At 44.7% G+C, this 14,777-nt stretch overlaps 3 protein-coding genes across 6 annotated transcripts; 2 read left to right on the top strand and 1 right to left on the bottom strand.

The window, feature by feature from the left end:
• Window positions 1-1,303: 1,303 nt before the first annotated feature.
• Window positions 1,304-5,787, top strand: verm (LDLa and CE4_CDA_like_1 domain-containing protein vermiform). 2 transcript variants are annotated; one of them, XM_020960126.2, is made up of 6 exons: window positions 1,304-1,395; window positions 1,459-1,530; window positions 2,707-2,818; window positions 3,404-3,516; window positions 3,835-3,984; window positions 4,105-5,787. In XM_020960126.2, the coding sequence occupies exons 2-6, from the start codon at window positions 1,479-1,481 to the stop codon at window positions 5,253-5,255; spliced, it is 1,578 nt and encodes a 525-aa protein (XP_020815785.2). In that variant the 5' UTR covers window positions 1,304-1,395; window positions 1,459-1,478; the 3' UTR covers window positions 5,256-5,787. The 2 variants fall into 2 exon arrangements, with proteins under 2 accessions (XP_020815785.2, XP_086690648.1); XM_086834522.1 differs by lacking the exon at window positions 3,404-3,516 and adding an exon at window positions 2,962-3,092.
• A 123-nt stretch (window positions 5,788-5,910) lies between these two features.
• On the bottom strand, window positions 5,911-8,690 carry Gbeta76C (guanine nucleotide-binding protein subunit beta-2). 3 transcript variants are annotated; one of them, XR_002319982.2, is made up of 7 exons: window positions 8,532-8,690; window positions 7,229-7,674; window positions 6,970-7,171; window positions 6,714-6,843; window positions 6,550-6,636; window positions 6,193-6,411; window positions 5,911-6,128 (listed from the first exon to the last, which is right to left on the bottom strand). XR_002319982.2 is itself a non-coding variant. In XM_020960251.2 (6 exons), exons 1-6 carry the CDS (start codon window positions 8,598-8,600, stop codon window positions 6,305-6,307), a joined length of 1,041 nt encoding a protein of 346 aa, XP_020815910.1. In that variant the 5' UTR covers window positions 8,601-8,690; the 3' UTR covers window positions 5,911-6,304. The 3 variants fall into 3 exon arrangements, 1 of the variants encoding a protein (XP_020815910.1); XR_015272059.1 differs by having other exon boundaries at window positions 5,911-6,124; XM_020960251.2 differs by having other exon boundaries at window positions 5,911-6,411.
• A 144-nt stretch (window positions 8,691-8,834) lies between these two features.
• Window positions 8,835-11,713, top strand: LOC110189957 (uncharacterized). The gene is made up of 5 exons (XM_020960246.2): window positions 8,835-9,256; window positions 9,315-9,456; window positions 9,514-10,172; window positions 10,233-10,386; window positions 10,474-11,713. Exons 1-5 carry the CDS (start codon window positions 9,004-9,006, stop codon window positions 11,282-11,284), a joined length of 2,019 nt encoding a protein of 672 aa, XP_020815905.2. The 5' UTR covers window positions 8,835-9,003; the 3' UTR covers window positions 11,285-11,713.
• The last annotated feature ends 3,064 nt before the right edge of the window (window positions 11,714-14,777 follow it).

The following is a 14,777-nucleotide window of genomic DNA, read 5'->3' as shown; positions in this document are numbered from 1 at the left end:
GAATTTTGCAAGCAAAGTCCATTGTCTTCCATCCAGCAAAGTGCATCGTTTGTTTTTCGAAGCAAATATTGACAGTTTCCTGTTGGTACCCTCGATTCGTCACAGGCTGTTTTGGAATCTGTGCCTGCAAGTTGTCGCCATCGTTTCATATCCGCAAACATGCTCCGTCTTGCTGCTCTTTTTGCACCGATTTTCGCGTTTCGGCTTTCGAATTACGGGTTTGGCTCCATTGGCCACCTTTGGATGGCTTATTGAATAACAGGCGGCAGAGCAGTTGCTGGTAGGTTGCTCGGTATGCGGCCCTTAAGCCGCCTGCATCTTCTCATCTTCGCCAGCTTTACATAACGGCGACCTGGCGGTGCAAAAAGTAAAAATACTCGCAAAACAAAACAGTTAACAGCGGCTCCATCGGCTTGCCATTAATTAAGAAACCAATGATGTTGATGATGATGGTCGACAGGGAGTGCAGTTAAATTTAACCGCCATGAGTCACCACCAAGTCAAGGGACCCACTCCTGCTGGAACCCTCCAGCGCAGTCCAGTCCAGTTTTTCCGAGGTTTAATAACCTCCGAGTGTCTTAGCCACGTTAACAAGAATTTTATGCGACGCCCGCGACGGGCATACAAATCGGTCGAAGCTTCCAGCCCGATCCGATCCCCATTAGTATGCATCCAGCGGTCTCACCTCCATGCGATTGGGATTCTCTGCGGGTCGCCAGGTGAAAATAAAAAGCAACTATTGACAGTAAACGTGCGGGAACAACACACGGTTTGGGCAAAAGAATAACAATAAACAGTTACGAAATCGAGATTTCTGACAATAGTTTTCGGGCAGAATCGAGAGACGTCGCCGAGCCGCAGATGTTCAGACAAGACAGACTCGCAAATTCAGGGTCAGTGGCAGAAAAGATTGATGGGCAGTCGCATTTGATTTATGTCTAAGCCGATGACTAACTAGCGGAGCAACCAAGCCCAGAGGTGCAGCAGCAGCAGCAGCAGCAACGGCAGAGTTCCCAAATCTGGTCTGCGCCCCACCTGCGCCTGCGCCTGCGCCTCCGCCTGTAAATGCTAATTGGGGCTTTCTTCGCGCGGCGAGAGACGCCTGCGCAGCGCGCACCTCTTGGCATTTCGAAATGCGATCCACAGGGCTGGAGCTCCCCTCGAAAGCTCCGTGGCCGGCGCCTGCGCAGCCGTGGTAGACAGCCGCGTCCCATGGTGGGTAGCGTGGAACTCACCACTCCGTCTCAGCCGGCCAAGACACCTCGGCTTAATAAATAGAACCCGCTGCTGGTGGCCAACACCTAGTGTAATCGTGGCTGTGTATTGGAAGAGTGGCTCCGTTCACTCCAGCATCACTGCATCGACCCACCATTTCCACCCAGAGTCTGGGCAAACGTCAGTAGAGTTTCTCCAAGTCGCCGTATGTGTTGCTAACCCTTCGCCTCGTTTCCGATCCAGAGAGCTCCAGAGAGTCAATCATGGCGCGTTGGTGGCCAATTTTGGGCCTTGTGTGCCTGTGCCTGTCAACGGGTGAGTACCGTAGTTAGCTTCTAGCACCTACACTTAGCATTAAGTAGCCGCCGCGTTGACCTTTAGTGCCGCTTTCCGCAAGGTTGTTGCCGCACAATCGAAGCGAAGAAAAATCGAAGACTTGGCTTCGAAGCCACTTGGCTCCTCGCCTCGGTCGCTGGCCAAGGCAAATAAACTTGAAAAATAAGTGCGAGCCAAGTAATTAGCGGCATGCAATCCATCAAATCCATCATCCTTCAGCCAGCCGATGATATAACCGAGCGCAGAGGGAAAGGCAAAAGTGTGGCATGAGGACGAAACCGGGCTGGCCACAAAGTGGAATTAGCATAGGAAAACGGCCTGGTGTCGCGACGGTTCCGTTTTGAATACCCAGCCGACGATCGCCGACGTTGTTTATGCAATATCATATTAATGTTAAACCGAAAACGGGTTTCCACTCCGGCAATGCACAAACCCGTTCCATCGGACACCTTACATGACGACCCGATCCGATCCGTTCCGATATATTCCGCCAGCATTCCCCAGCATTCGCCAGATACCCGAATCCGAATCCGAATCCGAACCCGTCCGCGCCTATAAATGGGATCTGGCACTTTCGTTTGCCCTTTCGATTTCATCCAAACGAGATGAAGCTGTCTTCGCCAGTTATGAACAAAAATGAGAGTTGTTTTGGTCGACTAGAAGTGGTACTCGGTACTGGGATTGCCACACAAACGGCCAAAAACCGAAAACCGGTCGAAAGTCGTTCGTGTTGGCAGTAAATTAACCATTGGCCCATGAGGTGCGGCCAATTACCATGGTTTAGTTAGCGATTAGCTTGCGATTTAATTGCACAATTAAGGATTTGGCGGAGACATCAATGGGATATAAATGTTATGCCGACATTGCACAAAATAATTCTAAATGAATGGATTTACAGAAAAAATGAAATGAAATAAATAATTAATAGTTAAAAATACGTATTTTTAAAACATTTTTGAATAGCAGAATTTCTTTAAAAACTTACTCATATCAAATATATGATGATACAGTAGTATTACTCTTTATTTATTGTGATATAGGTTGTAAAACAGCGAATCAGAATAAATTTATATATTCATAATTGTCATTAGAGTCAGAAATATGCCAAAGCAAATTTTATAACACCTATTAATTGGCCAATTCATTTAATTGCAGCACATGGCCAGGACAAGCTGGAAGGCGTTGATGTCGAGGAAGTGTGCGCCGACCGTCCCGCGGACGAGTACTTCCGCCTGGATACCGAGGGTGACTGCCGCGAGGTGTACAGGTAAGCCACTCTCCTGCACGTAGCTCTCTGTCCGATCGCTAGGCCCAGGTGGCCAAGTCCAGGCTGCGCCTATGACAATGCCTGGCACTCAAACACAACTCCTACAAACGTATTCTTGCACCTTCTTGTATCGGTATCGAAAGGTGCGACAGTGCCGGCGAAGATGGCCGATGGCGTCTGGCATCGATTCGCTGTGCCGGCGGCCTGGCGTTCGATGTCTTGCGCCAACTTTGCGATTGGAAGTCGAATGTGAAGACTTGCGATGTCCCCGAGAGTAAGTGACCGCCACGAAGTTCATTCCGCTGCGGATGCGCGGCTCCAGATACTTCCCGAGAGCCACGATCCTCAGTCTACTACCCCCTCTCTATCCCCCTATCCTACTCTCCGCTCTGCCTGTCTATCTGTCTCTCACCTCTGTGTGCCTCTGTCTCTCTATCTGTGTGTCACTAAACCCGGGTAGTCCCCGAAAATCAATCGAGTCATTGCATAAACCCGAGTCCCGAGCCCCCGAGCCCCTTGAATCGGCGCCAAAGTTCTCCTAGCTAGCGAAGCAACCCGAATTAGAACATGACCTTTATTTTGTAGATGTACCAAGTCTGGTTTGAAAGAAATTCAGTGTCCCTCGGGTCTGGCCTTCGACGTGCTCAAGCAGACCTGCGACTGGAAGGCCAAGGTGACCAATTGCGATGAGAAAGAGAGTAAGTGTGCCGACAACTAGCCAGAGCAACCAACCACCACCAACCAAGCCAAACAAACAACACCTGTACATATATGTAGTAGTCAGCTATGTTAGACTTCCGGAACTTTGGTAGATCCACAAAAAAAAAAAAAAGAAAAACGAATATAGAATCCTAACCCAACCCAGCTCGAAACTAACCCCGCCTAATGTCACCCACGCATCAAACTCATGTAAATACTTCTCATTTCAAAATTTAGACATTTGTTGTCACTAACCCGGCTTTTATGACTCCTAAATGACATAACCACTAACCGACTGTTCTCCTCAACTCCTGCAGAGCCCCGCAAGGCCAAGCCTATCCTGAAGACCGATGAGCCCATCTGCCCCGAGGGCAAGCTGTCCTGCGGCGATGGCGAGTGTCTGGACAAGGAGCTCTTCTGCAACGGCAAATCCGACTGCAAGGACGAGTCTGATGAGAACGCATGCTGTAAGTCCAGCTCTTTATATATCTTTCAGAATTTAAATTAAGAAAAGGAAGCAGTAAACCTTAAATCACTTTAAAAATTCCTCCCGGAGACTTAACCGCAAGTGTTTTTTTCATCCCCAGCCGTCGACGAGGATCCCAACCGCGCCCCTGAGTGCGATCCCACCCAGTGCGCTCTGCCCGACTGCTTCTGCTCGGCGGACGGAACCCGTATTCCCGGCGGCATCGAACCCCAGCAGGTGCCTCAGATGATCACGATCACCTTCAACGGTGCCGTGAATGTGGACAACATCGATCTGTACGAGGACCTGTTCAACGGTCAGCGCCAGAACCCCAACGGCTGCTCCATCAAGGGCACCTTCTTCGTCTCGCACAAGTACACCAACTACTCGGCCGTGCAGGATCTGCACCGTCGCGGACACGAGATCTCCGTGTTCTCGCTGACGCACAAGGATGACCCCAACTACTGGACGGGTGGCAGCTACGACGACTGGCTGGCCGAGATGGCCGGCTCCCGCCTGATTGTGGAGCGCTTCGCCAACATCACCGACGGTTCCATCATTGGCATGCGTGCGCCTTACCTCCGCGTGGGTGGCAACAAGCAGTTCGAGATGATGGCCGACCAGTTCTTCGTCTATGACGCCTCCATCACTGCCTCCCTGGGACGTGTCCCCATCTGGCCGTACACGCTCTACTTCCGCATGCCCCACAAGTGCAACGGCAACGCTCACAACTGCCCGTCCCGTAGCCACCCCGTTTGGGAGATGGTGATGAACGAGCTGGATCGTCGTGACGACCCCACCTTCGACGAGTCCCTGCCCGGTTGCCACATGGTCGACTCCTGCTCGAACGTGGCCACCGGCGAGCAGTTCGCCCGCCTTCTGCGCCACAACTTCAACCGTCACTACAATAGCAACAGGGCGCCCCTGGGCCTGCACTTCCACGCCTCGTGGCTGAAGTCCAAGAAGGAGTACCGCGACGAGCTGGTTAAGTTCATTGAGGAGATGCTGGGCCGCAACGACGTGTTCTTCGTGACCAACCTGCAGGTGATCCAGTGGATGCAGAACCCCACCGAGCTGAACTCGCTGCGCGACTTCCAGGAGTGGAAGGAGAAGTGCGACGTCAAGGGACAGCCCTACTGCTCCCTGCCCAACGCGTGTCCCCTGACCACCAGGGAACTGCCCGGAGAGACCCTCCGTCTGTTCACGTGCATGGAGTGCCCCAACAACTACCCATGGATCCTCGATCCCACCGGCGACGGCTTCTCCGTCTAAGGTCCACTTCTTCTTCTTCCCAATTCCTGAATTCCAAAATTCCCAAACTGGAGAACAACTCAAAGTAGTTCCACCGAGAGTCTGATAACCTAAAGCAAGAAAGTCCCTGCAAACTGTACCAGCGAGCCTACGTTGAACTGTCTATAAAAAAATACTCAAATTGTTAAAATCTTGTGATTGTGTGATCCTAAACCAGTTTCTCTGTCCGCTATTATTTATGTACATTTTATTTTCCGACTCCCACATCTCCCTGTCCTAACTTTCCATCTATCTATCTGTCTATCTATCTGTATCTCTTATGTATCTGTATCTTCATCTGTATCTTGTCTTGCTTTTCTATTCTTTCTTTTCCATTTATGTTGATGATAAAGTGATTTGTTTTAATTTACTTCGCTGCTTCTTTGACCAGTTCAAAGACAATTTTCACAATCAAACAAAAACCAAGCGCCAAAAATCGCAGCAGCAAAATATCTTCGTAATTGTATAAGTATTTTTTATAAGAAAAATATAAAAAATATATATAAAAAAATAATGATGAATGTTGATTTTAATGTCAGGCCTCAAGGATTTCATGAAGTTGCTGGGATAACAGTCATAATAGTGCAATCAGAAATAGAAGCAAATAAATGCAAGCCAAAAAATAATTAATCACAAGTTTTGCTGTGCTACTTTGATCATTTTATTCTCGCACATGCAATCTGCACTCGCTAATTACTGAAAACTACGTTCTCATTATTACTAAATTGTTACATTAACGATTTGTTTGCAAATACACATTTTATAAATGAACGAGTTTCGCAAAGAGCCAGGAGCTCTTTTGATTTTTGCATTTGGCCAGAACCACATATCCAAAACATATATTATTAAACCTAACTGAATGGTATTAAACTAAGTAAATTCCATCGACTCGAAAACTCGTTCAAAATGAAAGTCTTACCAAGTGTGTTGACTTGAAAGTATGGACATTTACCCAATTATGATTTGCAAATAAATCGCGCGCATAAACGTAGCATTTGCAGTGGACGATATGGAACGCAGATCAGAGCCGATTATAGCCATAGACGCACTTGCTGATCCCAACTGGTGGAGGCTAGACACATGCCATTGGGGCAGAGGCTGATGCAAGTGATGCGGTTCTCGTGCCCAGACAGAGTGCCTAGAGCGACAATGTAAATAGGGGAGAAGCCAAAAAATCGATATAAGTCAAGTGCCAAGTCTGAGCATTAGTCCCCGCTCTCCCATACCCATACCCATACCCATACCCAGTCCCACGGCAGTGGACACCAATACCCACCCGTGTGCCTCTGCTTCATTGTATCCCACGAGTGCACATTGCCCTCAATGCCGGCGCACATGAGGTAGCGCCCGCTGGTCGATAGAGCTAATGGGCACACAAAATCAGATTAAAGCCTCTCAAAAGTCAAGGCGACCAAGAGCGCCGGTCAAGACGGAACCCACCGCACGAAGTGAAGCCCGTGTTCTTCTGGGGCGGCTCGTACAGTCCGATTTGCTGGTCCGCCCTAAGGTCGTACATGCGCGCCGTCTGATCCTCCGAGCAGGAGGCGAAACCGAAGCCACTGGGATGGTACTGCAATAGAATAATATAGAATAGGGGGAGGAAAATATATAATCACACAGCGTAAGACGTTCCCTTTAGGTCTAATATATCTACTTTGACTTAGAGAAACTGTATAAACAATGTTGATTTACTCACACAGACGGAGGATACATCCATGTCGTGGCCAAAGAACATCTGCTTGTGACCCTGTTCGCGAACATCCCATAACTTGGCAGTTTTATCCACAGAACCGGTGATATAAGTCTTCATATCGGGTGATAAAGATAATCCAGCAATGTCACCAGCATGTCCATTGAAATCCATCGTCTTGACGCCTTTCTCCAGATCCCAATGGCAACTATAAAGCCGGAAAGGAATTCGATAGTGATATGCATAAACTTTACGGATAACTCACATCTTCATGTCACCCGAGCCGGTGATCAGATGTCCATCGTCCAGGAAACGACAAGAGCTGAGGAAGCCCTCGTAGCCCATTAGCTCCTTGACCATCTTGGCCACTCCGGAGGCGTCTCGGTTGTTGACGTCGTACACGGTGCACTGGTTGTCCATTCCTCCGCAGGCAACGAAGTTGCCCGACGGCGAGAAGGCCACCGTCATCACCCAAGCGGATCGCAAGGGAATGATCTGCACCTTGTTGGCGGTCCACGTGTCCCAGATGATCAGCTTGCCGTCCAGGGATCCAGTGACGCAGTGGCGTGAGTCCCCGGCGAAGTGCACGGAGTTCACCTTGTTAATATGCCCCTTGAGGATCTTTTTCGAAGAAAAGCGGATCTTGGGCACATCTCCCATATCACCGCATTTGTCGGTTATTGAGCAATCCGCTTTGGACTTTTGGTCCTCCTAAGAAATAAACATTTTTTGTTATCCTTTCCTCGAACATAAAAAGTTCATCTAATTCCAACTTCAAACTGCTGACTGGTACATTAATTGAATTAATTTTATTTTCCTAATTTTTTCTTCTACAAAGAAAAGGAATAATTTAAAGGGTATGCTAATCAAGAATATAGATACAATGTTCCTTGTAGGGAATTTTTGTTAAACTTTAAACGAACACATGGGCTAGTCATAAATAATTTTATCCTACTGTTTCGGAATATCCAAATAAATTTGTAATATAATTTTACTAAAATTGTTGCCATTAAAGTTTACCTACAATACGTTTTAATATGTGGTTTGTAGTACCATACACAATTTATTTCAATTACTTATATTAATACTCTTTTAAAGTATTTAAATTTGTTTGTTTCAAACCAACCAAGTACCGCGGTTAATCGGTTGAAATATTCTAAATATACTTATTTCTGAGTTAGATGTATAAAATATAATTTTAATCTTAAGTAATATAAATAATATAATATAAATATTTTATATTATTTTCTTATTGACTTGGTTTGTTTGTAGTTTTAGTGTTTTAGGAAAAACTAAATATAAAAGAAAAATAAGATTTAGAGAAACTGAAAATAATACGATTTTTAAAATCTATTTAATGCCAAGCTCCTTTACTCAATTTTACTTTACTTCATTTATTTTTGTTTTTATAAAGCAAAAAAGTATTTTTAATTAACAATTTTTCTTTAGCATACGTGTACTTATTTAATTATGTTTTCCTTTTGGGGTGCATTATATAAAATTTTTTTTTTATTTCAGGCGACACTATCCTGGCTCTTCTTAATGTCTTAATTGGCAATATCATTAACCTTGAATTTTTGTATCATTCCATTGATCTCGTCGTATAGTTTTTGTGTTTCAGCATCAATTTTCGGCATGATTGAGCATTAATTAAAATGGATCGCAGCAATATTTGCGAAGGAAATACAATGTATCGTTATAAACAGCACCGCGTCGCACAACAAACTAAGTTCTGAGCAATTTTTATCGCTTGCATGTTATGATGTTTTCTTTTTCCCGTTGGTAATGCAATTAACTAATTGGATTAGCCGTTAAATTCGAATAAATACGAAAACGAATTTTGGGCGCCAAAGACTCGGAATGAAATGGCATTAGTAAATTCACGAAACGTAGGAATGGCCGAAATGCGGCCACACTGCGCCCACAGCTGTTCGGTCACCTCATTTTTGTTTTTTGCTTTTATTTATAACAATTCGTTAAATGAACCACTAAATAGACGGAAGGCAGTAGCAGCGGCATGGACGCGAAGTAGGGGACACCATGGAGACGCTGCCATGTGCCATCCAGCTGCAGGAGCCCCAGCAGCCTCCTCCGCATCCACATCCGCAGCTCGTGAATCTCAGCATGGAGGCAAGCCTGGGCGAGAATGTGGTCAGCATTCCCAAGGAGCTGATCCTCATCTCACTAGTCTCCCAAGAGCAGTCGCTCTACAATCCCAAGCACCCGAATTATCGGAGCACCAAGGTCAAGGACGAGAAGTGGCTGGAGATAGGCAGCAATGTGGGTTGGTCTGGTGAGTGGACATGGCATGGTTTCAACTTCAAAGATGATCCCCTATGCTTCATCCATAGATGTGCAGTGCAAGTCCAAGTGGAAGGCCATGCGGGATCAGTACTGTCGGGAACTGAAGCGCGCCAAGGCCTGTGGAAAGGCGGTCAAGTGGAAATACTTCAAGGAGTTAGACTTTCTGCGTCCCTATGCGCTGGCAAGGAAGTAAGAGGGAGCCATGAAGACAAACCCGTAAATCACTAACTTGTGCTTCTCCCACAGTTACAGGGGAAGATCTGGACAGAATGCCGCTGGCATTGTCTCCACGGTGACTCCCATATCGCTGCCACTTGGGAATTCCTTCAGCAGCAACAGCAGTAGCCAGAACCTGAACCTCTCTGGCAGCATAAAAATAGAGGATGGCGGTGCCACCACGCTGCTAGATAACTGCAGCTTCAGCAGCTCGGCCAGTGCAGTGGACAAGAAACCGGCAGCCACTTTTATGACCAGTCATATGGGCGCCGTATTGCAGCAGTCCCAGCCGGAGAGCAACTGGAACTATTTGACCGATGCCGGTGGTGGTGCAGCGCCCTCCATTATAGTACAATGTGGAACCGCCAACACAACTACTGTGGTGGACACTCTGTACAATGAGATTGTGAATGCCGTCAATCAGTCCAGCTCGGGAGCCGGCGGAACGGTTTCCGCTGCATCTGGCACAACACACGCAGCAGCGCACAATCAGTCCGCGACAAATGCCGAAGAGGAGGACGACGATCCCATTCACACCTTCCTTAATATGGAAAGCTACTTTGAGAAGGAACTGATCACGCTGATCCAGCAGGAGGATATGATCTACAACTATAGCAATGAGAACTATCGGAATGCCAAACTCAAAATGGAGGTTTGGGAGGAGATCGCGCGGAAGCTAAAGAAGTCAGGTGAGAAACAGTCGAGTAAACCGAATATTCAAGAGTACTAATCCTATATATTCGTTCTAGTGAGACAGTGCCGACTGAAGTGGAAGGCGTTGAGGGACCAATATGCACGCGAGCATAAACGATTGAGAACACTGATACACATGGACGCCACATCGCGGTGGAAACACTACGATTCACTGGGCTTCCTTCAAAAGTACATCCAACAAAAGACGCTGTAAGAATGTTAAAAGCAAGTTTAAAACTTGCATGAAGCAGGGATTTAATTTTTAAGGAATCACAAATCGCAATTTCATATTTTTAGGGATAACGACTCTCAACTTGGAATGCTGGCCAGAGCGGACCCGGCGAGGGAGCTGGAGGAGCACATGCCCCACTCCCATTCGCCACCCGCGCAGCAGCAGAGCACCCTGGAGTCTTCGCCGAGTTCCCATCTCAGCATGCCCGCCCTGCCTCAATTAACAGGCCCCCACAAGGCCGAGTTATCCAACTCAATGCCAGAACAACAGCAGGAGGAGCAAGCACAAGCCAGTGAGATGTGCGTAGCCACTTACGACGAAATGGATATTGAGAACTACATCAATGGGGGCGAGGCTCACCAAGAAGATGAGGAAGAGGAAGACGAGGATGAGGAAATGGAGAGTACAACAGCGGCGGAACAAAGTCAACAGCAGCAAGAGCAGCATGTGGTGAGCTACGACCATGATGAGGCCCCTGTTTACATGGAAGTTCAACGTGTTAGCAGTTCCATGACCAAGCAGGATCATCTCAGCGATGGAGCCTCCAACATGGAGCATCAGCAGCAGTCATCTACTGGGGAGTTTCAGCAAAAGTTGGAGATTCAGACACCCACTACACCACGATATCAGAATGCCAACACCCCCAGCTCCGCTTCCACTTCCCGCTATCACTCGGCGCCCATTACCCCGAACAAGCCTAACCATGTGGAGTTTCCACCCGTAAATGGCCATAATTTTGGTGAAGATGATGAGATTGGTGCCTTTTTCAAGGCAGTGGCCATGAAAATTAGGAATGCCCAGTTGGAGCCTGTTGCTTTTACCGATCTGCAAATAGATATTCTGCGAGTCATTAACGAGGCACTGAGGAATCACTAGCACTAGCACTAAGGGCAGCAGCACTAAGAAGACCCTCAATTTGCATACAGAAAGAAAGAACAAAAATGTTTGAGCGGACCATTAACGATTTCAGGGCGTTTCATTTTAGATTGTAAGTGTTATTTCAAAAGTGTTTTCTCTTAAGTTGTAATTGAGTTAATTTTTTCGTAAAGATTTTTAAGTTTTGTAAACCTTTAAACGCAAACATCGATTGTCTAAGCTGCTCAAAGGCGAAACTTGTTAAGCTGTTAACTGTACATAGACCAAAATCCAATAAAAATTACTGAACGAAATAGTGTTTATTAGTTTAGGATGATTCCAGTAGTCACACCCTGGCTGGAATAAAAAATTCTAACAATTATGTAAATTAATATATAATATTGTAAAAAACTCGTACATAAAAACAAAGAAATTAGTTTTTAAAGAAAATGATTTGATCTTTTATATTCAACAGAGTGGTGTGGACTATTTATTCTTCACATATAGAATACTAATGAGGGATGTCGGTAATCATTGATAATATTTTTATATGTCAAGCGAATTCGATCAAATTTGTTATCATTTCGAAACAGGTGATATTCTATTTGATGTATCGCAACATATTTGAAAATATAAAAAGCATAAAAGTTTACTTTTAGAAAATATTGACAAAATCGAGATCATATACATATTTATAAATTCGATATATCAAAGAAAAAGATAAGAGATGATATTCCGTTGTTTTTTTTTATACAATATACATTCTAAATAAACAAAATAATCAGTTATTTTAGTTTATTATTTTATTTATTTCTAATAAAAATCAGTGTAATACCATAGAAGTATTTACCGGCTTAAAATTCTTATTGATTTGCTTGTTGCAAGTTGTGCATTTATTTGTACAATTGTGATGATTTAGAAAGGGTAAACCATTTTTAGTATACTATTGATATTGAACCCAATAGCCAATACAATTTTTTAACTTTTTACACATATAAAATTTTTATATTTTTTCCTAAATCAGTTTACAATTCCTCAACAATTTAATACAATTCAATTTTTTTTATTAATTTACAGCAAGTGACAAAGACATATCGAGCCCTATATACTTTATCAGCATCAAATCCGAGTCGATTTAGCCATGTCTCTCCCTTTCTATGTACACAAGTGTCCCGGCTTTACAATTATATACAGAAACCTTCTGTATAGTATAAGTGGTATTGGCTTGTTTACCATGTATGTAAGTTGTCAGTGAATTAAACAATAAAAAACACCTGATTTCTGAAGCACCTCTGAAAGTTAGGTTTGTCAAAATTTCAGCCCCTACTCCAGAAAGCTTAAAGATGATGGACCCGACCCTCCGTTTATGCGCTCTCTACCCCATACAGGGTATGGAAATCAATGTATCTGGTAGTTAGAACTGGCAGTTGATGTAGCTTGCCTTTGTGAATCCCCTTTCCTATGGGTTCTCTGCCCTGGGACACCTTCCATCCAACCACCCACAGCCACACTCATCCCAGTGGTAAGCACACACATTTAGACAAACGAGCATAGGAGCGTAGGAGCAGCTGCCTCAAGTGGAGCACTTGGAGAGGCAGCCCAACCTCTCGGTTCCAAGCAGCACATACATTCGAGAGCATATTCCCATCTATGTATGTATGCTCAAACCATTTACTATCCTGTATACATAGCTCTCTGCTCCGAAAATGGCCTCCCCTTGGCATTGGGCAGAAACCGGTTCGCTGGACGCATCCAATGGGCGCACAGTTCGAGGGAGACAACCGTAGTGCTGTTCGTACATAAGGCCGTACACGGGGGCGGTTCCCGGCGGAGAGCCCTGGGTGTGGCCCGAGCAGATGGCACCAGCTGGTACCTGCTGCTGCTGACGCTGCTGTTGCCACTTCTCGGGAAATTTATGTAAAAGTGAAAATTTTTTAATAAACATTTTCATTTTCAAGCGGAAGTTGCGATTGCCGGGGCTAATCAGACGTAGCGAACTTCTGGATCTGCAAATGGCAATTGTTTGCCACGATGGGCTCCACGCCTGATTGATTCCTTTACGATGTGGCTGCAATAGCCATTGGTTCGATGGTTCCGGGTTCCGGGTTCCGGCTCGCTTTATTCTGTTTGCTCTTGCAAATTAATTTCAATTCTTTGCTAAATGGTTGAGTGCGCGACTTTTAATTAATATCATGTGGGCTTTGGGTTGGCAATCGATGGGGTGGAGTTGATTCATTGGAGGGAGAGCTATCTGTGTTTAAAAATACTTTAAAGGGCTGATGAAAATTAAATTATAAGCCTAATTGTTGCCTTGTGGTCTTCCAGTTGAGTACATTGGGTTATTTTCAAAAATAAGAAAATAAAATTGTTTTGCGCATAAGCTCAGAGTAAGTTTGGAATTTGTAAGAAATACATCTTTTTTGAGATAATCTAAATTGATTAAACTCGATACAGATTTTATTTATTTATTTGAATTTTTCAAAATAATATTTAAGATGTATAATGTTTAGCCGATCTCTTGAAAATGTTTCCATTTGTTAACCACATACCCATTTCTGTGTTTTGGTAAAAAATATATGCCTACTCACACTTTTGGCCTTTTATTTATAAGTTCATAAGTTTTTTACTCCTATATTTAATTTGTTTTTACAATTTAATAATTTTAAATACACATTTTTAAGGGTTTTTAAGCATTGGTAACAACTGCTTTTATTTTGGAAAACAAAAAACATATTCTTAAAAGCTATAGCTTTCCTCCAATGAAGAATGGGAAAGTTGTCTAGGTTTAGACCTTGTTTTTTCACAAGCACATCCCTTCATCAAAAATCTTTATCTTATTTGGCAATAAGCTTCAATTTTTCTAAACTTCATGTCTTGTTAATGTTTCCCTACTTTAACTTCACTTGAAACTTTTCTTCGTCGGCTTGGATCATGGCATCAGCCAAACCTTAAATATTTTGGTCCGTTTTAAAGGACACCTTCAGTCAGAGGGCAAATCCGCAAATAATATTTATCCACACTCACCTTATCGCATTATGGCGCATTTGCCTTGCAATTTCCAGGACACGGAAACTATTTTCGCGGCTCATTTAACGGGTGCGTTCTGTCGCAGGAGAGAAATCATAAAAAGGACATAAAAATACATTTTTATTGCCTGCGGGCAGCTTGTAAGTAGAGCCACAGACACAGTTAAACCAATTTGCAACTCATCCCTTGGCATTAAGTATATCAAATTTGCCACGATTACGGGGACGCCTCACCGCATTCACGCCCACGGGCTGGACCCAAAAAAGAAAGATAAAAAACGCAGAGGACAGAAAGGAGAATATATTCGAAACTCATTTCCTGCCCAGGAAGAAATATGAAAAAATTCAAAAAGCTGGAGCCGCCTGCAGCTTTGGGTCAGAGAGATCCCGCGATACAGAGACAAAATGCTGACAAACTGCTGAGTGAATGTTGTCCCCGCTCCTTTCGCAGCGAACTGTTATCATAAATAAGGCCGAGCCAAATGTCA

Source organism: Drosophila serrata, unplaced genomic scaffold (assembly GCF_035046125.1).
Source record: "Drosophila serrata isolate PLE 108 unplaced genomic scaffold, ASM3504612v1 contig_272, whole genome shotgun sequence".
Taxonomy (NCBI): domain Eukaryota; kingdom Metazoa; phylum Arthropoda; class Insecta; order Diptera; family Drosophilidae; genus Drosophila; species Drosophila serrata.
The sequence above is the reverse complement of the archived record's forward strand: the minus strand, read 5'-3'. Positions and strand labels throughout refer to the sequence as shown.